At 37.0% G+C, this 25648-nt stretch overlaps 2 protein-coding genes across 2 annotated transcripts; one reads left to right on the forward strand and one right to left on the reverse strand.

Annotated features, from left to right (window-relative positions):
- Positions 1-96: 96 nt before the first annotated feature.
- On the reverse strand, positions 97-15572 carry LOC131783967 (U3 small nucleolar RNA-associated protein 4 homolog). The gene is made up of 23 exons (XM_059100747.2): positions 15374-15572; positions 13653-13707; positions 13074-13193; positions 12627-12695; positions 12260-12344; positions 10912-11004; positions 10710-10785; positions 10092-10167; positions 9741-9788; positions 9447-9515; positions 8957-9062; positions 8718-8797; positions 8504-8591; positions 8126-8193; positions 7845-7940; positions 4609-4644; positions 4328-4426; positions 3924-3987; positions 3358-3461; positions 2425-2520; positions 1741-1926; positions 1513-1644; positions 97-896 (listed from the first exon to the last, which is right to left on the reverse strand). Exons 1-23 carry the CDS (start codon positions 15490-15492, stop codon positions 780-782), a joined length of 2082 nt encoding a protein of 693 aa, XP_058956730.2. The 5' UTR covers positions 15493-15572; the 3' UTR covers positions 97-779.
- Positions 15573-15660: 88 nt separating this feature from the next.
- LOC131783972 (protein O-glucosyltransferase 2-like) lies at positions 15661-22428 on the forward strand. Its single transcript, XM_059100750.2, has 10 exons — positions 15661-15941; positions 16576-16778; positions 17188-17393; positions 17812-17889; positions 18239-18405; positions 19086-19323; positions 19664-19873; positions 20452-20541; positions 20918-21025; positions 21196-22428. The coding sequence occupies exons 1-10, from the start codon at positions 15775-15777 to the stop codon at positions 21211-21213; spliced, it is 1485 nt and encodes a 494-aa protein (XP_058956733.2). The 5' UTR covers positions 15661-15774; the 3' UTR covers positions 21214-22428.
- Positions 22429-25648: the final 3220 nt, after the last annotated feature.

Here is a 25648-nt window from a genome sequence, read left to right on the forward strand (position 1 = left end):
CCTGAAGACAAATCAATGATACGTACCCACATTAAAACAACTACTTCTCACGTTACCAATTTACATTAATTTGTGTTTTGGTAAAGAACTGCCGCCCGAGCTAGTTGAATGCGCAATAATTTACACCGCATTTGTTTGTAAAATATTCTCGTGCACGTGTAGTCGTCGTTTATTCTGCCTAAAAATATACTGAAGACGATGTACCTTGTAACGATGTACCTTGTGATTATGTTGTGTAAGTTGTGTCTTTTTTTTACATTTTAATGCTCTGTTCGTTAAACTTTCTTTACACTTTATTTTTCTTTTCATTTTAACTGAGTGTTTCAAATAAAAGGGTCGACAAACTTTTCAGTCAAAGTACAGAGAACATCACGGGAAGACAAAGCGTTAGTGCTGTACGCCATCACGGTATCTTGTACAGATTCAAAGATGTTAATGACAAATTACGATTTTTATTGGTAGAGAGCAGTTGTATTTCGTGGATTACTGAAATTATGTGGTCGACTATGGACTGTTCATTGCTCTTTTATTCTCACGTTCATTTTCATTTATTTCCTGCAAGTCTTAATTTAATAGTCTCTAAGAGTCACGATAATCTTATGTAGTCAAGTGTTATGTGGGTCTCATATAATTCTCTTCTGTTTTGATTTTCTTGGTGTTGTTTCAAGCACTGTGGTTTCTCGTTGTCTTGGAGACTCCATGTGCTGCTAATACTTGACCTGGTATTGCACTTGGAAGAGCACTGAGTCCACAGCAATGTGACGACAATTTAGCATTGATTACGTTCCATATTTCTTGCGATACAGTGGGGGAGGTAACATCTCCACCATGGCTTGCCGTGGTCTTTCCACAACTACTAAAGAACTGTCCTTTGTGAAACCTGCGAAGAGCAGAGGCTGAAAAACACGGAAACAGTTCTAATGCATGAATAAAGTACTCAAAAATATATCTCGTCCCTGATTGGTGAGCCATAAATGTAAAAATCATTTAAATGCGTGCTATAATGAAATCCCTTGATAAGTTCCTTCCGAATTTTTTTCTTTTTTACTGTAACAATTATTGTATAAAGCGATCAAAGGAAACTCAAGATCCGATTTTCCAGAGCGTTGGTAATTAGTGTTTAGAGAAATGTGCACAGAGGATGTACTGTGTGGCGTTAGAAGGAGAATCTAGTGACAAAAAGTCACATAGAATGCTGCTCAATTTGGTGGTTTATGACCACTAGTGATGTTTTGTGTTTAAAAAGTGTTTAAATTGCAAATATGTAAAAATTTAAAAAACTGGTGCCTGACCATCACGATACATTAATGCAATCGAGCAATTTCCTACACATATAGGTCAAGATACCGTTTTTTACTTGAAATATAAGTGCAATGTTTTGGACAGTGATATGTACAACAAGTCCAAAATGACCACATCCACTGTCCTAGAAAGCCCGAACACGTTTTTGAGAAGAAATAATTTCCTATAAATGTGAAAAGACCTTAGAGTAATGTACAATTGACGACTTACCGAATATTTCCTACAGACTTTGAAGGCGGCCTGTTTCGTATCTTGTTCATCGTCATCTCTAAATGTTGACTGCTTTCTTTTCTGTTGCACTAACTTGGTCTCGTATAAACAGACTCCTGTATCCGGTAACGGCTACAAATGAAACATTAAAAGGAACTTGAAACACATGGCAACAGAAAAATTTTCCATGGTCAGCAAATACAAAATAAGAATGAAGTGAGGAAATACCTCTCTAAGGTCGAGAAGAGTAAACATATTGTGATCTTGTAACAGCACAACTTCATGACATGAAGGATTAAATTGAATGTTTATCACTTGAGATCGTCGACTAGTCCATTGTCTAGGCAGCCCATGTTCTAGCGCTTGTCTCGACCATTTGGTTAACTTTCCACTGGATGGTTTGAAAATATACACCTTCGAGAAAAATAAAAATTCTATAAGCTTCAGAACATTTCAGGAGAACAGATGATGTTTAAAACATAAAAATAGTACACAAATTCTGCTCGCTCTGCAATTAATGTTGGGTGATGACTTCATGACTGATGCAATAATTTAATAAAAAGTTGTCTGTCTAGCGGCTGGTCAGTTGGTACACTTCTCCCAGACAACGTCGGTGAGGTTCTTTCACTCCTCTCTCCCTTCCAATGTTGTCAATCGCCAATGTTCCTATGCCACTTTACAGACCAACATTAATGGAACAAGGGAGGCATATGGTGTTCCAACAAATGTGTCTAGGAGAGCAGGTCTTTTTGATAGTCTTTTTGTCGGTCTGTCTATCTGCTGGTCAGTTGCTAGGTCTCTCCGATAGTCTGTCTATGTGTAGGACGATTTGTTAGTCACTTAGTACGTCAATCTTTTGTCTAAAACGGGCAAATGAAGGAAAAACACGTACAAGGGCCAACAAATACTCACCTGGTTATTGCAGCAGACCACAGAAAGATAGTTTGTTTGGGGTTGGAACGCTAATGAAGTCACACGAGATTCCAAGTGGGGTAAAGTACATTTTAACTGTTAAAAATAAAATGAAAAAATGTCTTAAAAGAGTTGCCACCTATGATGCTTACAGTTATCTCTCATCAACAAAACACTGCATATTCCGTAAAGATGCCCACTTAACAAAAGACCAAAGTGCCAACCACGAATACTCCTGCTTATCTTATTTCAAAAATTGTCGCTGTTTCACTTTTTTTTACATTAGGTTAACACCATCTGTACAAGTAAAATACCAACCATACTATTATTTTTATTGTAAGTGTTCGTTATAGTAAAGTACATACGACTTAATAGAAAACACTCAGTTGATTCGGAATGAAGTGGAAGTTGATAACAGAAGACAAACAAGCCTGTAGCCATGCGTGATGTGAATCAAGAAGGTGCATTCACTTCAATTTGTCACTATTTATCATACCCACGAGAATTTAAATACAACATTAAGATTTATATCAGAAATGACCCCAACACGAGACAAATGATAACACCCTAATAGAAGCAAATGTTATACATAGTATTCTTTATGTCTACACCTTGTATGTAAAACAAAATTTTCAGGCAGCAATAATCGAGCTAATTGACAGGAGAGAATGCGATGGTAAGGCGAGAGAAATTACTTCTTCCCACTGCACAAAAAAGAAGAGATTTGTTTGATGCATCAAGAAAAGCAAACGCCTTGTTCAGTTTTGACGAAATCTTTATACGGAGGACTTGTGAGTGTGAAAATCTTTAAGAAATTAAAAGTTATTCCAGTTAACTTTACGTCCATGTTGTCTTCAAGTATTAATACTGCTGAGGAAAATAAAAGACAAATAAGAAGTTTCAAATGAATATTCGCAATGTAAGATTCCATACCTTCATTTTCGTCAAGTTGAACACTGTTAAAGTATTGTTATAATCAGCACATGCTAACCAGAGCAAGTCATTGCTGACAGCCACAAGATTAACGGCTGCTAAACCTGCATATCAAAAAGTCACGGTTTACATAAAGTTTACTTCTAATGCCGCCTTAGTAGATTTGTGATTCACTGGAGTTGTAAGAAAGGCAGTTTGGTTCTGTTGATGGACTTCATGTTGGAACACGGAGGTTAAAATTAAATATAATCAATCGTAAATTCGAATTAAGATTTACCACCAAAACAGGAATTAAGAACTATACAAGAGAAAACCCCAGGAGAAAAATCCGTAACGAGAAAACATATTTCGAAGCACAACATCAGTTCTCATCTAATTAAAGGAACATTTTGAGAGGCAGACAATAACTAAAATGACGTAACATATATAACAAGCAGCTCAAAAGAGAATGTTCACCTGAAAATATACGGGCTAAGGATCTGTACGAATTTCTTTCATGCCCAATGTACGTTCCGGAATGTTCATTAATTAAAAAGCAAGAACAGATAGCTTAAGTGTACAATTACCTCTGCCATGCTGAGCAATGCTTAATGTGTTACTTAGGCAGGGTTCTTCACTCAGGTCCAAAATCTGGGAGCGGAGTAACAAGAAAGTTAAATAAAAAATGAGATTATGCTACCGTATCTTGATATATTTCAATAGGAAAAAGAAAAAATATATATATATATATACATATTAAAAGGATCAGAGGCAAGTTTTGGAATCTTGTTGAGATACCCGTGTTTGAAACAATGACCTTAACGGATTTAAAAGTGCAACAATATTGGGAGCTCTAACTAAGAGCACCATGCAAATGCAAATGCACGTAACGCCTCTTTAATAAACCCAAGCTATAAAGGAAAAACTGACAAAAAAACATGCTCAGAATATGACAACCTCCCCGAGTTCCTTTGTCCACATTTAAATTCACCTGAACTGAACCTTGACTTGTTGCAGATATCAACTTTGAACTTTCAGGAGAAAATACTAATCCACGAGCTGGTAACAAATGAACAGGCAACGGCAAAACCTGCAATTGACACGAAGAAAGTTTTATGAATGAAAAGAGTTAGTAATATCGTTGCTTTTGTCATTATTATTATTATTTCTTAATTTTGTTATGGGACTATTACATCATATCAAAGTTTGGATTTCGACAAAAAAAAAATAACAACAAACAAACAAACAAATCTTGACCGAACTTGAGCTTACTTTTGTCACAGTCACTTGAGATTTTCCTTCTTTACTCTAAAAGTAGAACAAATTAATAAAGCTTTTTAAACTTCCCTTGGTTATTTAATAATGTACTGACTCTAGAAGTACTTAGCGGGTTTAGCGTTTACTGCCAAAAAGACTTATGATGGGAAAATAGGCTGCTTTGACTCATAATCATCAATTTACAAATGCAAATTGGGTAGTTTTAATAGGTGGTAGCAGAGGGCGTACTTTACTTGATATGGTAGGAGAAGGTGGACACCAGGACAGGACAAAGTCAAAAGGTTGTAAAGCCACTTTCAAACTAAGGGCGACATACGTAGAATATGTATTATCACTCTGTTAGAGACTTTTCGGTAAAGTGCAGTTTGGTTAAAATCAGAGTAAGTGGGGAAGCCTCTTTTAACAGGTATACTTTCTGTTTTCTTTATTTTTGTGATAGACTTTTACAGAAAATCGCATAAATTAAACACATCTACGAAAATATACTCTAAGTAGCTGCTAAGAGCGGCGGACTAACGTGCGGAATTGATTCGTGCTGAATTAGAAGAATGTTTACCATTGATAACATGTTCTCTGATTACTTTAAAGGCTTATTACATTAAAAACTAAACCATTATGAATCACTGACGTAGAGAGATAAGTTACCAAAGGTATTTTCCGACATATTTAAGCTTTCAAAGAAAACGGACGATAATCGATTTCACTAGTTGCGGTGTTAAAACGCTTTGTCAGAAACAGAACTGAGCACATTAGTCAACGCCGAATCTTTACCTCTTTACTGATGTTCTTCTACTTTTAGTATCTAATTCCTAAATTACTACATTTCTTGATCTACTACAGTATTGCTGTTAACCTTCCTCTCTTGATAACACACTGCAATGTATTTTTACGATTTTGGCACAAATCGGAAATACAGAATGCAAGCACTCTCCTTTTAATATCAAGAGGCTGTCTACTCAAAACAGGGCACATATAAGAGTACGTGGTCACCTAATTGTAACAAATTCAAATTGTACCACATCCTCTATTTCAGTAAACATCATCCCCTGATGTCCAAGTTCTTTTAACCATGCTCAAAATGTAAGTAAATGATTCACATACTACTTGAGTAAAGAAGCAGTTCGCATAAAAACCGTGCGTCTCTTTCACTTTGCATTCTAACTCCAGGTGTAAATTTTGTTGTAATAGCGAGTCGTTTCCACGACAGTGGTGTTTCCAGCCTTATAGGTGCGTGTGGTTGATTTCACGAACTCTATCCTCACAGATAAAGTTGCCGTAAGACGGCGGCCGTTGCACAAATCTAATTGCTGCTCATGCACCTTGTATGTTCCTTGCTGAATTTCATCTGTGCTTGTCGATTGACTGCCATTCTTCGTGCTCCGAAAGAACCTCTGAATTGGGGCCGAAAGCGAACTAAAGAGGCTGCCTCTTGTCGCATTTTCGTTAATGTTGGAAGCAACTGTTTCCAACAGTTTTAGATGCCACTGCTTAATGATCTCCATTTGAGCCCTCCGCCATTTCATCTCTGCCTCAATCAGTCCTTTAATTCCCTTGACGACGGACTCGCGCTTCTGTGTCTGCCAATACTGTAACGCTTCTATGACACTGTGCGGAATAAAAACTTGGGCTCCTCCACCCACCAATCCACCCTGAGCTTGACAGTAGCCTTCGTAGATTAACACTCCTTTGGGAACAATCAGGGTCGTATTATTGTCCATTGTATTCCAGAAATAGGGAACAGCCAGATCAACTCTGTCCCAAATTCCTCCACTGCGTTCATCTACCGTCCAATACTGTCCGAATCTTCTAGCAGGGCCACCATATGTTCGGTGAAGAACTAAGCACTCACCTTTCGGCGTTGTCACCCAGTAGTGTCCTCCAAGAAAGTTTTTGTGGTGCTCTCCTTCAATTGCATTGAGGGGACCAAAATCAACTGGAGTAACCTCCAATTTGACTTCAGTTTTGCCATGAGATGGAGGTTTTGATTCGGAGCCGGAAGAAAAGAAGCCACTCATTGTGTTACTTAGTTCCAATCTCAAAATTAAGGACCTGAAATCGTGGATATCAAGGGAAGCTTCTATTTTTTCTGAGGTATAGTTCACAGTTAAATAATTGTTTAGAGGGGGGTTACGAGATAGAGTGAGCGTATAGACCCCTTAATGATGTGACGTAATGTCAGGTGAGGACGATCAGAGAGATTCCGATTTACTTCCTTTGCAAAATACAATCACAGCGAACACTTTCCCGCTAAGGCTCACTACTGAGGTGTGTTTGGTTGTTCAAGGATCGGTGTTATCGACTCACTCGAAAAGAAAGAAAGAAAGCTGTAAAGTTGGGAACGACAGGCGAATAACCTTGCAAGAATATATGAGGAGAAGATTGTGTCACGGTCATATCCAACCACTTTCACCTCCATTATGTCACCGTCATATCAAAACACTTCCGCCTAAGTTGTGTTACAGTCATATCCAATCACTTTCGCCTGTATTGTGTCACATTCATATCAAATCACTTTCGCCTGCATTGTGTCACAGTCATATCCAATCACTTTCGCCTGCATTGTGTAACGGTCATATCCAATCACTTTCGCCTGCATTGTGTCACAGTCTTATCGAATCACTTCCGCCTTCGTTTGATATTCAGACTGTTTCAGACAATGTCTATTCACATAATTGCTGGATAAAGATATATTTTTGCTCACGAAAACTGTAACAGCTTTGTTTTGCACAACATTAATTAAGAGGATATTTAGGAAACAAAATCTTCTTTGGAAAAATGCCATGAAAACTCACTAGCATCCGTTCTGAGAACATGATGGTAAGGCCAAACATGTTAATTTTTGTGGCCAGAACACTTACCAGAGTGGCTCTAGAGGTTCAAGTGAACCAGAACTAAATTAAAAAGCAAAACTGAGCTTGTGTCTTTCATCCAGGGAATCTTAGAGTAAATAACTCATGGAAAGTTATTCATGTTCTGGCTTTAGTTCTGCGGATTTTCACTGATGTGTTACGAGTGGTTAGGGGGGTTCCCTGCTAAACGTAAGTTTTTAATAGTACTCAACACAGCCAATTGCCCCCTCCCCCCCCAACAAACACACACCACTTCTCTTGTACTTCTCATGAGCACTAAGTAACAGATGAACATACACTGACAAACACCACGTGCCATGCACAGTTCATACAGCCAACTATGAAAAAACAAACTAATACTAAAACAAAAATTTTACTCACCAAATTCAGCTTGAACAAACTGATATGGTAAACATCAGAAAATGCTGCCCAAGAGGCACACGTGGACACAGCACTGCACACAATATGATGATCACCCTGATATGTACCAATAACATGACATGTCAATAACATATACAGCATGCTACACCAAACCTTTTATCATTATTAATTTTCCAAATAAGCTTTAATGAAAAGTTTCACATCCTCCCTCTTGCTCTGATGTCCCACTTAAATGAAAAATTAATCATATTTATTTATTTGTTGATTTATTTACTGCTTACTTTCTTCCTTATTTCTAGCAACTGTGCAGGAGTCTTTTGAAGTGCAATGGTTGCTTGACCTACTGTATCTGAAACACAAACAACAAAAATGTGGTTTTCAACCTCTTTGCTTCTTACTCTTCTCTAAATAGCCAAGTGCTACAGATACAAATAACATTGACATAAGTGGATGGGGAGATAACATACACTATATGCACCAAAAGTTACTGCTCCTGAAGGAGACTTACGTGTTTCAAAGCATGTGAGACTAATGTTATGACACAGAAACAGAAACATGGACATTTTCAAAATGTTAATGATTGTAGTAATAAAATAAAATACAATTTATCAAGGGATCACACAATCATTAGACTATCAATAATAATCACGGTATTTTACCCAATTCTTGAAGTCTCCAGAACTGTAGAGTACTTGCTGTTTGATACATCAGAATATTTGCTTCCGATGCCAAGTAAACCACAGGCCTCTATAGAGTAACCACAATGTAAAAAAAGAAACCGCAACATCAATGTCTACAAATCTAATTGGCCTGAATGAGTCATTTTAAAGATTGTCTCAAAGGAGGATTGCTTGATCACCCACTCATACTTACATGTGGGAACGGTGCAACTTTGCCATAGCTTGATCTGCCAAACTCTTTGGTGGAATAAAGAAAAAAGCTTGGGTCCAATCCTAAATATAAAAGAAGATACCTAAATCAACCACTATTAACCACATTGTATATCAATTTGTATTCTACAGTAGATCTCATCTCATTGTTCATTAAAAATATTTGATTTCTGAAGGCAAACTAAATGTTGTATATCATACTATTAATAGTTAGATGCACACCTCCAGACACCAACAGGTCATGAATTCCACCCAGTGTAACAAGGCAACGGACGTCCTGCGAAAACATACGCTGAGAAGCAGCTTTCACCCAGTTTAAAACACCATCCTGTCAGTTTTAAGTGAAAAACAAACCTCATTTATTACAAATATTTTTTTGCATATCTACAGTTTTCTGTGTTCTAGCTTCATTAATATTGGCTGATTGAGGGTCACATGGCCTTGCATATTTATGAAATTTATGTATTGGGAACATAATCTACAGTGTATTTCAGACTTTGATCTAGAGAAGGGCACCCCAAATGCCAGGAAACAACCTTGTTTTAACAAAATTTGACATATTCCTCAATTGTTCTGCATGCTGGAATACAGATTTCAAATTGATCTCAAGAACAAATCACAAATACAATTTTTAAGTAATACACTTATCAATAGATATATTTGACTGGACTTGACTATTGTAAGACACATCAATAACAAATAGACACTGTACCTTGTTTGTAATTTGTTGAAACTGAACAATCTTACTGTCAATACCTCCACTAAAAACCATGTTCTCCTCCTGAAAAATGTACACCTTTTATTGGTTATATGCACAGAGAAAGTACACAAAAATGCATCACAGGAAAACTGGATAAAAAGAAATTGTTTTTGGTAAATTCAAAATGGGTAGGAATCTTCTATCAACAAAAAAAACTTCCAAAAATAATGATAACCATAATAATAATAATAATGATAATGGTAATAATAACAATAATAGTATACTGGCTTTGTTGTATCTACGAACCTTATTTACACAAACAGTGAGTACATCAGCCAGATGAGCTTTGAAACTCTGCAAAGAAAATGTTGAGAAGCACTTAATATAAACATTTTTATCACTTTAATAATACAACCTACAGTTGAACCTGAATTTAGCCATCACCCAAGGGGAACAGCAAGGTGATTGTTTAATACAGGTTGATCAATTACTACAGTTTCCAACATAGGGGTGTTACAAAGTAATGATAAAAACACCATTTTGTGCCACAATTGACCACTAAATGGACTTTGAAAATCACCACTTAATTCAGGGTGAGCACTTAATATCTGAATAACTTTATTGGTCCTGTAAAAATCTGGTTTGCACAATATGTACCTGAATTAGTGTTCCTCTCTGGCCATCCCAAAATTGAGTATTTCCCAGAGAGTCTCCTGTAATTATCACAAAATTTCTGAAAGGAAAGCAGACACAGTTATGTCACATTAAAAACCACTTACTTAAAAAAGTGAGTCCTAAAACACAATGAGGTCAGTAATGCTATTTCCACTTCCTTAAATTAGGCACTCAGTAGGTTATTGATGGAAGCCAGTGGTACCCAGTAAGACTGCCAAAATCAAGGGCTGACAGATATCTTTTCACTAATGATGTCATTTGGCAAACATTTCCAAAATAGATGCACTCTCAGTCATTCAAGCTATGGTAAGAGGTCCTATTTCCAAAATTATTCCCAAATGAATTAATTGTAATCAAAATGTGACCTTTTTATATAATACAAATCTTGACAATTTAATTTTCTTTAATGATGGATCTTGAATACATCTATAATGATACAGTCTCATTAAACAGCCTTTGGACTATAATGAACCAAATGTAATGCCTAAGGATTGTTATTCACAACCTGTCCAACCCAATGGCAAATCCATGATAAAATCTGATTCTGAGGTGTCATTCCTCTTAGTTGGTTGCTGATTTGTACAATGGTGCAAACTATACCTTGTCATATGTATGGCCCATATGAGAGTGCTTCTGGATTGAAATTCATCTACTGTTATCCTCAAAGTGCAGTGACCTACAAAATTAGGGACCGAGAGAGAGATGAGACATCCATCAAATCTGTCCATGTTGTCACTACAATCTTCTGAAGAAGTACCTCAAATAAATAACTTGGTAATTGGTAACATAAGCAGATGCATACCTGATGTTACATTGTACAATCTTACTGTACTATCAGAAGCTCCTGTAACAAGGGTATTATCACTCAGATGCCAACTAAGACACAGCACCCTGCCTAAAACATGAAGAAAAAGATGTCCTTTGTCATGAAACGAATACATCAAACACGAATGTGGCTAACTCTGACTCATACAGTATTACATTTCTGGCATGCACTGCTTTTTTTTTTCATTTCCATTATACCCACAACTAATAGATTTCAAGCATTATAATTCAACAACCATTGAATTTGATTTTAGTGTAATAAGTATAGGAAATCGTATGAACGCGAGTGCATTTCGTGATTTATGGGTACGAGTGATGTTTTGAAAGTTCTCAAAATTGCACGAGCCGTAGGCGAGTGCAATTTGAGAACTTTCAAAACATCACGAGTGACCATAAATCACGAAATGCACGAGCAGGTTCATACGATTTTTTATTTATTATATTCTCGACAAAATTATGCAGACATTTTATCGAGTTGTTCGTGCTCGTATTCTTCCATTTTTGGGTTTACTTTTCGTTGAGTCGCCCATGTTTGCCAGACATTTAACCAGGTCTGTGTAGCTTTCAACGTGTTTTTGTTTTTCGCATTTTCTTTAAGTTGCTCAACGATGTTTTGGTTTGACAAAGCAAACCGGCTGTCAGCCATTTTTTTATAATTTGGTGTTCAAATTTGGCGCTTCCCCGGTGTTTCCATGGCAACTTCTCCGTATTGCACTCTATAACCTCTATTGCACTCTAACCTATTTATGCATTCATCATTGACCAATCAGAAACGCGATATTTTGTTGAGTATATAATAATGAAAATTATTAGGGGTCTTGGTTTGCCTAATCTATTTTAGCCTTCACATTCACATGACTCAAATCTTGACAGTTTTCACTAACATGTGAAAATCAGTCTAATAATTGTTCATTTTCAGGAGATGGCTGTACATGCAGTGAGTTTTCATAGCTACACTGTATGATATGGAATGCATAAAAGTTAGAGGACTAACTTTTCTTACTAACAAGTATAATGAAAACTCCTTGCACAATAATACAATGTTATTTTGATATTTTGAATTGACTGATAGCAGGGGTTATGGATCAAACCATTCAGGTATAGAATACTATATCACAAATAATTTGAAAGATAATAATTATATAGCAAATGAATAAAATAACTAGCAAGCTCCTGGAAAGAGTCGCACCTGTAGTAAACAACATCACAATAAACCAAGAGTGAAGTGTTGATTACTAACAAAGGCCAGGAATAGTCTTCTTACAAACTAGATTCTAGTTACAAATCATTCCAGGTTATGTTTTTATCCTAAATAAGCCTTTTACCATCTTGTTGATCCAGGGATTTGCTGTAATTCAAACCATCAGCAGTGATTTCAAACAGTCTCACTCGACCATCTTCACAGCCAACCTGTCAGTTGACAATGACAAATTTCTTTTATTAATAATTTTGTGTCAACTAAAGTCCATCAGCAAGACTGCATACATAAAATTAAAATAAATCCTCCAACGTAACATTTTCTTATTACAATAAAGATCCAATCTCAAGGGAGAACATTTTTCACTCAATTCTCAAGATCACATGTTTCTCTAACTTAATTATGAGCAATCAGGATAAGAAATAACATGGAGTGGACAATAGTTTTTTTATTGGACATTACAAATTTGACTGCAGTATTAATACTAAACTTACTGCCATATGTGTTTTTGCATGATTCACAGACAAACACCACACTGCTCCTCCAAAGGAATCAACTGTTATCTGGAAGACATATCATTCATAAATTCAATCACAAGAGAACTTAACCACAAACACAAACTTACATATATTTAACTTTTAGTATTAATCAACAAGGATTTTTTTTCTCTGAATCATTCCAAAATTCAAGCTACAATAGCTGTTTAGAGAAAATCATGTCTACAGATTAAATATTCTCCATCAAACTGTTCAAGACAAAAAGGATAAAAACAAAATCTTGCACTTAATAATTCTTACATCTAATTTGAGGGTGACATGAAGAACCAACCAAGATAGATACCATTCAATTTCCTTTTATCAGTCTCTCCTTTTCTCGTGCACAAGCCTTCTCCTTATAATTTTGGTGTTTCAAAATGCCAAAAACCATACATAAGTCAATACCTTTGGAAGCAGGCTGGTGAGATCCCATTCAGTGATTTCTGCATGCAGACCTCCAGTGAACAGTCTCCCTTTACACCAATCAAGTGTTTCAACTGAGGTATCTTTACATCCTGGAATAACCTGAAGATTATAAATGAAATGACAGCAAGTAGATCAAATATTGTTTCGTAGGTCTAGAGTGCCTAATTTTATGAAGTCCAAAGTACATATACAGCACCAAAGGCTCTTTCATTAATTATAAAGTTAGGTACTAAAGAAAAGATATTGTATACTAACACTGTATGAACCCAAAGAACCATATATAGGCATTCCTATTAACAAGTTCACATTAGCCCTAGCCGGTAACTACTGGTTTGAATCTTCCTCACATACTATTTTACTGTTCCACGACTGTGGCAAATCCAATCAGAATTTTTCTAAGACTACATGTATCTTCCCACACAAAGATCATATCATTGTTTAAATTTTACTCCACAAAACATCTTGAAACCATAAACCTGTGCTTATTATCACAGCTATTTTCCACAATAGCTACTTTATATGGTAACTTCATAAAATGGACAAAACATTTCAACACACCGTTTCTTGGTACCAATTGTCTTTGAAATTCCATATTTCTATGGTGCTATCTGCCCTGGTAGAACAAAGAGAAAAAATAAAGTCTCCAACTTTCTTAGTTTCCACTCAAGTAATTAAATGGATAAGTACATACATTTAGCTGCCTTATGCAAACCAAAGTACCACATACACAACAAGTACTTTGTTTGAAATTTACTCTACCCCGAATTTGTTATAGTAGACTCCTCATTGCTTGCAGATAACTTAATCAATTTGTTTCAGAGAACTGAACCTAATCAAAACTTTAATCCTTCCTTGTCACTGTTTCTGAAATTAAGTTTGAACACCCAAAGGTCTTAAAGTTCAAATATTACTTGGACAAGAAGGTGACAGTTTGTTTATTTTTTTAATTTTGCTGTATTGGGCATAATACAGCAAATACAGATGTTGAATAACATCTACTTTGAATGGTATCCACATTATTTAGAATTAAAAAATAACCACAGGATTCACATCAAAGTGAATAGATGGATATAGCACATGGATAAATTAGGAGAGGGTTGAGGAGTGAGTAAAACCTTTCCTTTTTTCTAGTCCTCTGACTGGATGATAATGTAGGTGTTGAATGAAGATGTGACCTCTGCACAATTTTTGAGGTTTGCCCATGATGGACTATGGATATTTGCTATGGACATTTACTCAGCTCAACCCTTAAATCCCAAGATCTTATCAGTAATTCTCCTCTTTGTCTGCCATACAGTCCGTATAATTTAAAGTTTTTTATTTCTATCATTGAATAATAATCCCCTAGCTGTTTTTTTTCTTTATCTTTTTGACTTGACAGCTTGATCTTGTGAGTATAAAGTGTGTCTTGAACCCTCCTGGTTATGAAGGGTTGATGTTCAATACGAGTTTTGTAGTTTTTCTTCAACAGTACATATCATATTTACTGTGACTGACCCATCTCAGTCATATGAAATAGGAACCTAATTTTTGGAGCATTTAGATACAGAAAGGGGATGCAAAATGTTCTTGGAGGGTTATGTTTTACAACGTATTTGAGGAAATGAAAACTTTAAGGTGGTGGGACATAGAGGTTTTCTCTGAAATTCCCTCTGTGAAGGGAAAGGTGGTGGGACATAGAGGTTTTCTCTGAAATTCCCTCTGTGATAAGGGTACATAATATCTTCTGACACCATAATTTTCCAATAAGCTGAATTTTATAAGTATTTTGACTGGTTCTTCCATTGGAGGATTCAGGTAGATAGATAACCTTATTATTAACAACATTTTTCTTCTTATTATATGAAACATAAGTTCCAAGTTGTTGTGTATCTTTTCAGCAATAAATCACAAATTGTAGTAAGAACACAAGTGGAACACTCAGCTGCTCCTCTTTTGACATCATCTGTGATCTGTTAGTGAACAGACCCACAACAACAAGGTTCATACTGTTTATTAAACAACACATATGGTAAAAAATCAACCAAAACGCACAAGCCCCTGTTAAATGGGCCTCGATTATCCCAGGGATTTTCCCTGTTATCTCTACATTTTCAGGATTTTAACAAAAGTTAGTAAATTGACGCATGAAAATCCTTACTACACCTCTATACTATCTATAACAAAGCAAGAGTAAATCGTAAAAATACTTTACGCACCGCCAACAGAAGCCACGATTGGCTGCATTAAACTATGTGACATATTCACAAACCACGTGGAGTAACAACCTTGATATTTACCTTGATAAAGCAAGTCTACATGGCTTATCAGTGTCTTCAAATGCCATGCAGTGAATTGCCTGAGGTACATACTCCACAAATCGAACTCTATGTACGTTAAACTTCACCTTAAAGGCCATTTAAAACTTCATCGATTGAGAGCAAACGTTATAGATTTGATCAATTAGTATGAATCGCGATCTTTTTGGCCAGCTGTAAAAAACAAAGAAGTAAGTTATAGATTATCACATATGTTTTGTGTCCTCAGCGAACAAACCGCTGGCTAAGAAGCCGGATCAACCAAGGCTCAAGATTAGTTCAGCTGTCTGGTCGCTGTCTCTAGAAACTACTGAGTGCAGCTGTTTCCTGAGTGATTCATCCGTTTGGTTTCTTCATCACCTGTTCACAGATCTCATATAATCATGAAATCTTACTTCTTCTGCATAATCTTATCTTTAAGCGTTTGTTTCAACAGAGCAGTAGATGTTAGCGTGAAGAATTCCCTTGTTTGGGGTCCAGGACTTGACAGTAGAGCAACTCTGCCGGCGAGATATTTTTTCATTCAGAGTGTAGACAAAGGAGGCAACAAGTGAGATCTTAGCATTTATTTAGCGTAAATTAGAAGTTATGAACCTCATCAGTAAATGAAGGAAAAAGAGGGGATAATTAAGAAATTTCTCATCACCACTATGATGACTATCAAAATAACCGTTTGTTACTACGCGCTCAAAGTAATTAAGTATGATGGGAGTTCCAAATTTTCCCCTCCCCCCAGGGGGAAGTGGTGCTAGACCCAGAGAGATTTTTTAAAAACTGTGGTTCAAGAAAAATAACACCAAACGTACTTCAGTTTTGTGGCTGTAGACATGGGTGACAGCTGATGAATTAAATTTGGAAACAAGAGATCCATTCATTTGTTGTGACTGGATCATTGTGTCGTGTTCTTTGATAAAATCACAAACTGACACTGTTGAAATGGAGGTATTTATTGTGCCAGAAAAAAAGAGAAATAACCGACAAAAATACACCCATGTTATACTTAAAAAAAAACCCAATTTGTCTCTGAATAAAAGTAGAATCACCTTCTCCCTCTTTTACAAAAAAAGATACGATAGCTGTTGGTTGTTTTATAGGTTTTTCAAAGTCTTCTGTTTCACACACCTTTATTGAAAATTCTCTCAATTCTACTTTTTAAATGTGTGATTATCATTCTTTTTTGTCAGTCTTACAGATTCTCCAGGCCAAGCTACCTTTGATGTGAAAATCACAAGCTCATCTGGACGAGTAAGGGCTTGGGTTCAAAAGTTGGACAGGAAAGATGGGTCATTCATTGTTCGCTATAGAATGTTTGCATCTTATCCAGACCTTACTATTGAAATAACACACAAGGGCAAGAATGTTGCTAACTCGCCTTATAAATTAGAGGGTAAGGGAATGTAATCTCTTCTGATTTGCCAGTTGAAAAGAGTAGAAACAAGACAAAAAAAGTCACAACAATATGTCTCTAGTAAGATAACAGCCTTATCCCAAAAATCAGATATAAAAATTTCCACACTTAACCTTTAACTCCCAATATCTTATTAGTAATCTCCATATGGTTCTTGTGATGTTAGTTTGGAGAATTTGGTATTGGATCAAATAATAATCCCCTAATCAATATTTTTCATTATTCTCATCACTTGTCTGCTTGAAATTGTATTGATTTTGTAAGGAAAAATTCTCTCATGGTCACCTATGGGAATTAAAGGATTTGAGATATGTTTGTCCTTTAACTGTGGAACTTGTCATCATGATAATGATTCTTATCAGTTCATTTATTGATTAACAATCCACAGGGGGAATATACCATGAGACTTGTTACTGCCCAGAATCAAGTGAGGAAGCCTGGTTGGAAGCCATGAATTGTTCACAGATGTACCCACAAATCCAAAAGGATCTGATGCCATTTGATAAAGTAGACTTAAAAGAATTGTCCAAGGAAGCTGTTCAACAGTTTGGAAAACATCATTCATTGTGCCATTATTCTGTCATCAACAATCAGGTAATTCAAAACAGATGGAAGCAGATAAGTTAAGTTAAATTTGTTATTAGTGTACTGAAGTAAAAACTCATGATTTGACATTGAAGGACAAAATCTTCCTTTGCAAGCACAGGTGTAAGAATGATGTTATGTTAATATTGTAAACTGTTGCTTATTATAAACCAGGGGCATATAGGTGGCAGTTTATTTTATGTCATTTCCCCTTCCTGCATAGAATAACAAGAACGAAAAATATGTTTCACCTTACACTCTTACTGGGAATCATAATCAACTGACAGAATTACGACCCTTACATTTGATTTCAAAAAATTAAAAAGCGGTTATTAATTTTACTGTGAAGTAGCAATCTTCTCCATAGTCAACCTGGGTGATAGATGTGTGATGGAAAGCTTTTAGTTAAATGACTTTTTTGTTGAAGGTTTATCGGAAAACTTATGGACAACATGTGGGATTTTCAATGTTTATGGATAACATACTCTTGTCTCTTGCCAGAAAGGTAAAAAATATTTGAACAAGTTACAATAACTTTGTTTCAGGCATATCAAAGATTATTGTATATCAAGAGAGCATTTTGCTTTGCAGTCTTAAGTCACTATTTATTATAATAGAATGATTAATAGAATATAGTTGAAAATAAAGAGAAAGATTTTTCTTACAATAATTTTCACATTTGCATCAGACATGTATTTGTGAATTATCTGTCTCTGAAATAACCCAAAAACTAATTCTGCACTCTCTGCCAGTTACTGGCTTTTACTGAAACCTTTGGAAGATCACCACTTTAGTTTAGTTCTGCATTATTTAAAGTCACAATTTTCTTTAATTTATTTTTCCTTTGTTGATAGGTGCTTCTGCCTGACATGGAGTTTTTTGTCAATCTTGGTGACTGGCCCCTTGTGATGCATAACACAAAACCTATCCCTATACTATCCTGGTGTGGTTCAGATGAAACACTGGACATCATCATGCCAACATATGATCTAACAGAGTCCACACTGGAGACTATGGGAAGGTATGGTCTCTAAATTATAATGTTGGATGCTGTAATGGCAAGATATCCTTATCTTGAAGTCTGATTTGTCCAGTGGCCTTAATAGCTCCTTTGAGTGGTGAGGATTCACCAATTACCAGACCAGTATTTGACCAAATTTTTCTCTTATTTTATAAACACTCATCTACACTCCAAGGTTTTCAAGTTAAGAAATGTATTGAAAAATAAATTGTGTAGAGTAACAATGTGTGAATGAAAAATAGGACAGGCCTTCAAAATTTATGTGGAGACTTCTCAAAGAGTACCCAGAGAATTCTCTGATCTTCAGTGACTTATGAGACACTCTGATATTCCCACATGGAAGGAAGCACTGTGGAAATATATTGTCTTACCCAGGAGCATGATGTTCAGTAATGGTTCCATTAAATGCTTGAATCTTGACTTAACATTCAGAAGGTGACTGGCACCCACAACATCTCAACTCATACTTCATTAAAGTTTAAATCAATTGCCAGTTTCTTACAGTTTACTACACTAGTTGCATAATGACCCCAGCAAGCTCATCTCTGACTTTCTAAGGAGATCTCCCTAATCAGTTGATAGATTTTAAGCTTTTGGTACCTTTTTCGTCATTGTTTCCTTATGGTTAACCCAGACTAAACTGTGCACCTGCCTTGAGAATAGCTTTGTTTGAATTTCAGAGTTTCCCTGGATATGCTGTCTGTGCAGTCCACTGAAAGTCCAAAATGGCCAGACAAGATAAACAAAGCACTTTGGCGTGGCCGTGATAGTAGAGAAGAAAGACTCAACTTGGTTATCATGGCAAGGAAGAAGCCTGAGCTATATGATGCTGCACTTACAAACTTCTTTTTCTTTGAATATGATGAGAAAAAATATGGTCCTAAAGCAAAACACATTTCATTCTTTGATTTCTTTAAGGTAAGCACCCCTATAGCAGCTGAGTTACTCCACAAAAGTAGACTCTGGTGATTCCTCACCCAAAAATCAAGCCTTGTTAATTTAATCTTTCTTTCTAACTGCCACTTAGAGTTATTGTTAAAAATCTCATCCATGATAGCTTTCATTATTGCTCCATTCTTACTCTTACAGTTGTCTTGGAGATTGACTGAATTCCTTGCCAAGTCTGTGAGGTTTAATAGATTAGCAAGAGGTACAGGGGTGGGTTGGAGGCTGTAATGAGGGCTGGCACTGTATCTTTTTGTAAGTTTATGTTCATGCCTCACCCTTCGCCCTTATGCTCTGTCCATTTTATTTCTAGTGGAAGTACCAAATTAACATTGATGGAACTGTGGCGGCATATCGCTTGCCATACCTGTTAGCTGGAGATTCTTTGGTATTAAAACAACAGTCACCGTATTACGAGCACTTCTATGGCGATCTTCGACCTTGGATACATTATGTGCCTTTTAAAAGAGATCTGAGTGACTTGGAAGAAAAGTTAAAATGGGCTATGGACAATGATGAAAAGGTATCTAAAGCTCAGGGGCTGAGTAACAAAGTAACCAGCAGAAAGGAAAAAGGGAGGAAAATCTGCAAACAGTGATTGGATTGAATGAAGCCTTGTATCATCTTGTATGAGAAATTCTGAACAAATATGTAGACCTGTTTTTAACTCCCACAAGTGATGAAGGGAGAAGGAAGAATTACGAAATAGATCGCGGCAAGGAAAGGGTAAATCAGGTTTACTAATGATCAGGTGTAGCTGTCCCAATGAATTACCTTAGTCTTAAAGCAGCCATTATTTGATGAAGGAACATCCAAAGGTTAGAGCGAGCTTCACGGTAGTTAAAAACTATTCACCGAAGTATCGGTGGCTAGCGGTGGATATTTACCGAGCCGCAAACTTAAAACGGTTTAAGTGGCCCTTTATTCTTTGTTTTAGCCAAAAGATGATTACTGCAACAATTATGATGTTCAGGCGCGCCTTCGACGCAATACAGTGTTTAGTATATGCATGTACTATTGAAAGATATACTAAGTGTTTTGAGTGGTTATTTCAGCACCTGTGAAAACAAACTGATGTGTACAATCCATTTCTATCACTAGGTCAAGGAGATAATAAAGAACGCTCAGTCATACACGAGAGATAACCTGCTTGCTGATCAGATCTTCTGTTATCACTATATTCTTTTCCAGGTCAGTTTGATCTCGTCTTCCTTTATGGCGCTGCCATCCACATATCATCCATTTGTTTACTCAGATCAGTGAAATTTCACACCATACCAGCTAATAGTCGTGTGATTTGGAATGTCAGCTGTAGCTCCAAAGATGCCCCAAATATCCTGCTTTCAATCGATTTTCTTCATAAAAAAGACAAAATGTCAGGTCTTCTCGGCTGTAGCCACCCACCCGGATTCCATTCAGAGTCCAACTAACTTAATCTGTAACTGTTATAAGAAGTTCATTGAGGTCATTTAATCAATCTGTAGTTTTCTTTACCTTCTTAATTGTGTGGTGTAAAAGTGACAAAACAAAAGAAAAACCAAACGAGGTAATTTTTATCATTATTTAGGAGTATGCTAAGCGCCAGACAACCAAGCCTACGAAACATTCAAATATGGAACACATAAAGCAACCAAGTGATAGAGATTCGGAATGTAACTGTATAAAAAACAGGGAGGTAAGTCATCTTAGTAATCATCACATGCAAGTCACTTCACCTGCATAACCATTTTGCGCGCTTAATATCAGATATCTGAGCTTAAATTTCAGTTCCTGTAAATCTGAACAAAATTCTTTTGGGCAATATTTGTCTTATCCAGTAACTGATGTTTTCCTTTTGTTTTTCAGCTCCGTGACGAACTCTAAACCTTGCTCTGCTGTAAAACAAACGCTTTTCAAGTTCCGTTTGACAGCCGGCCGGCACACGCACACGCTGTTTGGTGTAATGGTTGGGACACGCCCCCTTTGAAAATATCTGCTTTCACAGTTTCGCTTCACGAACTTGTTTTACAACGAGTTTTTCATGGTCTTTGTTATGATGAGAGTTTTGTACAAAAGCTGAGTACTAAAGCTGTTTTGTGACGAGCAGATTTTGAAAATAATTATTTACGGAGGATTTTATGAAGATCAGAAAAGTTAATATAATATTTGTCAGAAATGACCTGGAAAGAAAAATTTTGAATTTTACTTTTGAAAATTTACTTTTGAAAAAAATAACTTGAATATTCAATTCAGTGAGAGAAAGCTTTACTCAAAGGGGTTTCTTTATACCGACTTATAACCTCTATCTTTTCTCCGGCTCTCTCTTTCCCTTTTTTTTTCTTCTTTTCTCAGGCTTTATTTTCACTACTGTATAAGCATTGTTCATAACTGCAACGTTCACTCTCATCTCCATTTATTGATCAGCAATTTAAATGTATGATATCAAGGTATTCATGTCTTTTATTCATCACCCACGGGCTTATTATGAACCGACATAATGACCAGCTCCCGGTTAGCTTTTTAGCTCAGATGGTAGAGCACTGCACTGGTATCACAGAGCTTATGGATTCAACTCCCGCACAAGCCCTTATTTATTTTCACTACAGTTAGGGTCGGTGCCTACTATTGCTACTACACACACCGGCTGCTTGATTTTGGCCTTTAATTTTGCAATATGGTGCGGAAAAACAATGCGAACATGTTCTAGAACAGATAAGATCTCTCGAGTTTCACATATATTTTACAACGAGAAGAATTCTATTCAATATGGGTGGAATTCAAAGCGAAGCTGCGCTAATTGGAGACCTTCCTTTCAGTCAATTCAACAATAATTATGACAACTTCTCTTACAAAAGGATCTGTGCTGAATTTGGAATTAATTATCACAGTTTCCGTATCTGGGGCAAATTACGTCGTAAGAATGCTTCTTATTTATGCTGCTGGCATAGGACTTATGTTAACTGAAATAAATTACCTTGATTTTGGTGGGAAGTGAATCAATCAAAGGAACCCTTATCTGCCTCACTAGATATGACGAAGGTGCCGATAAACAGTATAATTACTTTGTATCATTAACCACAAGCTGGCATGGCAAGATTAAATTACGTGTAATCAATAGAAGCATTGTAGAGTCGCAAGTAAATGTTCGTTCAAGCATGCTAGGAGGTTCTGGAAGTGGCAAAGAGGTACAACGTGAGTTTCTGACACTGATGAAAGGGCGAGACATTTCCAAAAGTACAGCGAATGGTTTGTACCTGGGGGTAACATGTAATAGTGTAGTTTGATCGTCCGGGTGAGTGTAGTTCTGAGAAGGACTGTTGTCGGTAATGGTGACTGACGTTTCGACAACCTGAGCGGAAGTTATCATCAGAGTCAGGTGAAAAAGTCGAATGTACTTAGTCCGGTTTGTATAAACTGATTGGTCAGTTTTGCTGCGATGTTATTGGCTGTAAGACTCAAGTGGCATAAGTCAGTCGTGATTGGTTGGTTTTGATCCGTTAGTGAAGTTAGGTCGTTCTGTTCGGTTCGTTTGTAATGTTAATGTAGTGAATGAGTCGTTTGTATGTATTGGAGTCTGTTCCAAGTTAGTAAACCAGCTTTCCAGGGTCAGTCGTTGAAAATAGTTGGTGCTGTAGGTTAGGCATTGCGCAGAGTCCTAGTCAATAATGTGGTTCGTAAGTCGGTGATTTTCAGCAATGTGATTGTTAACATCGCCTTTCGTCGTCGCTCGTTTGTGTTCAGTCAGTCTAGTTTTGAGGTTTCTGCCAGTCTCACCGATGTAGGAGGCGTGGCAGTCGGAGCAATTGATCTTATAAACTGCTCCTTGTCTGTTCTTCAGTTCGTCTTTGTCTTTGACGTTGGTCAGTGACTGACGTAGTGTGGTAATAGGTTTGTGAGCGACGCGGATATTGAATGGTTGTAGGATGCGCGAGATGTTCTCAGATATGCCTTTTATGTATGGTATAGTTGCTGTGGTCGTAGGAGTTGCGTTGTCGTTAGCGTCGGTAGTAGTACTAGTAGTAGTAGTAGTAGTAGTAGTAGTAGTAGTTTTTTTCAACGAACAACGACGAAGACTTCATCCAACGTAACACTCACAGACCTACTACTACTACCGAAGCTAACGACAGCGCAACTCTTACGACCACAGCAACTATACCATACATAAAGGGCATATCTGAGAACATCTCGCGCATCTTCGGACCGAACAGAACGACCTAACTTCACTAACGGATCCAAACCGACCAATCACGACTGACCTACGCCACTTGAGTCTTACAGCCAATAACATCACGGCAAAACTGACCAATCAGTTTATACAAACCGGACTAAGTACATTCGACTGACAACAACCTTTCACTTGACTCTGATGATGACTTCCGCTCAGGTTGTCGAAACGGCAGTCACTATTACCGACAACAGTCCTTCTCAGGACTACACTCACCCGAACGATCAAACTACACTATTACATTTCCAAAAGTGTTCAGATATCCCAACTTACAGTAGATGACTCGAAAGTAAGACTCGATCGAGCAATCTCACCAGGAACCTGGCCTATGCGCCCTTACCTTTAATTGAACACCGGAAGCACAGTTGGCTATATCAATCAGCTGAAGATCACAGAAACAGGAATCAATCAATAAACTTGAAAACAAAGAAAATTGTTCCTAGACTTGAAAGTGGAAGGCCGTCAACCATTAATAGACAAACTTCATATCTATCAAATCGAGGAGTAAAATAAAAGAGAGAGAGAAAAAAAAATCACGAAATGTTGAAGGCAGGACCAATACAAGCAGGAATTGCAGGTGCTTATGCCCTCTCTCGAATCTTTTGATTCAAGAATGCAGTAACTCCTGGAAAAAAGCCAGGCATTTATACTAAGGAAAGTTATCACTTCCCTAGCAGTTCTCGGCTTGTTATTTTACCTGCAAGTCTTACGAGAGAGCATATTGGCAACCTTTTAACCAAGAGTTTTTAATCCGTTTCCAAAACCCCTGACGCCTGATCAGAGACCACTTTTCAGAGAACTGACGAAAACTCTGACAGTTCTTTCAACAACTAATCAAACAGCCGTCACCGTAAAACCATATCGCTTGAATAGGTTTTAACTTTTCTCGAAGTTAAATTCTCTCTTCGAGTGCCTATCGCTCATTTTCAAGTACGTCAATGAAGTTTATTTTCTCGCTTATCTTTTCTCTTGGTGAAATCTTACAGGATACTGATGGTTTTTGATCTATTCAAACATCTACGAGAATTTTTTCATGAAAAATAAGGGGATAACAAATTACTCGGAGGAATACGATCAGATGACCTTTGCAAACATCAAATGAGGCAGACAACAAAGATTCAGGTGTAGACAAGGAGAAGAAGCTAAACTCTGTTCATGGAAAGGAGTACAGAACCAAAATAAACAATGAAATCCTAAATGATCACGGTGTGTTTCACCAAAAATCTCTGGCAGACGAACTAATATTTGAACTTGCAAGTAATGTAGTCAAAGGATCTGACAAACACAGTTGGATTATGAGTTGACTAACATCCAGCTGGAATGTGAAGTGATACACAATCAAAAATTCGGTTGAGGAAGCCTCCTAAAACTATCTAAATGGAAAACGGTTCATGTATGAGCATGTAACGATATAAAACTATAAAAATCGCCTGAGACAGATACAATGATTAATGAAAGTATCAACGATCTGCGAAGGTCAATGGAAGGATTGCCGGCTTCTTTTTTTCAGTGAACCATACATTGCTGTCTCTGTCTCTGTCTCTGGTACTGGCATCGATACTGAAACTGGTACTTGTGACGAAATACTGCTAGAAGTATGCCTGCATAAATTACTTGGCTATATAGAAGCGGTGAACATAGGCACGTGCAACTGAACTTATCACAATGAGTGCGCCACTAATTATCATATAATAATATGCGCATTCGGGTACAGTCAGTTATTTTTGCGGTTTTTTGAACATGTAACTGGTCGGTTTATGCTGACGTAATAAATGGGCTTTTTAACCCAAACTTATCGTTACAGCACTGACACTGGCACTGTCTCCGTCACTATCACCGTCTCTGTCACCGTAAGTGTTACTGTCTCTGTTACACTCGATATCATTGTCACTGCCCCTGTCACTGTCACTCTCCCTGTCCCTTTCCCTGTTACTATCACTATCTCTTTCACCATAATCATGTCCTACTATGTCACCGTCACTGTCTCTGTCAGTCACTGTCACTTTCCTTATAACTAACTCCATCTCTGTCACGGTCACTGTCACAATCCATGTGATCGTCTCTTTGACTAGTTTCAATCTGATCAGTGAAGCC

Source organism: Pocillopora verrucosa, chromosome 3 (genome assembly GCF_036669915.1).
Source record: "Pocillopora verrucosa isolate sample1 chromosome 3, ASM3666991v2, whole genome shotgun sequence".
Taxonomy (NCBI): domain Eukaryota; kingdom Metazoa; phylum Cnidaria; class Anthozoa; order Scleractinia; family Pocilloporidae; genus Pocillopora; species Pocillopora verrucosa.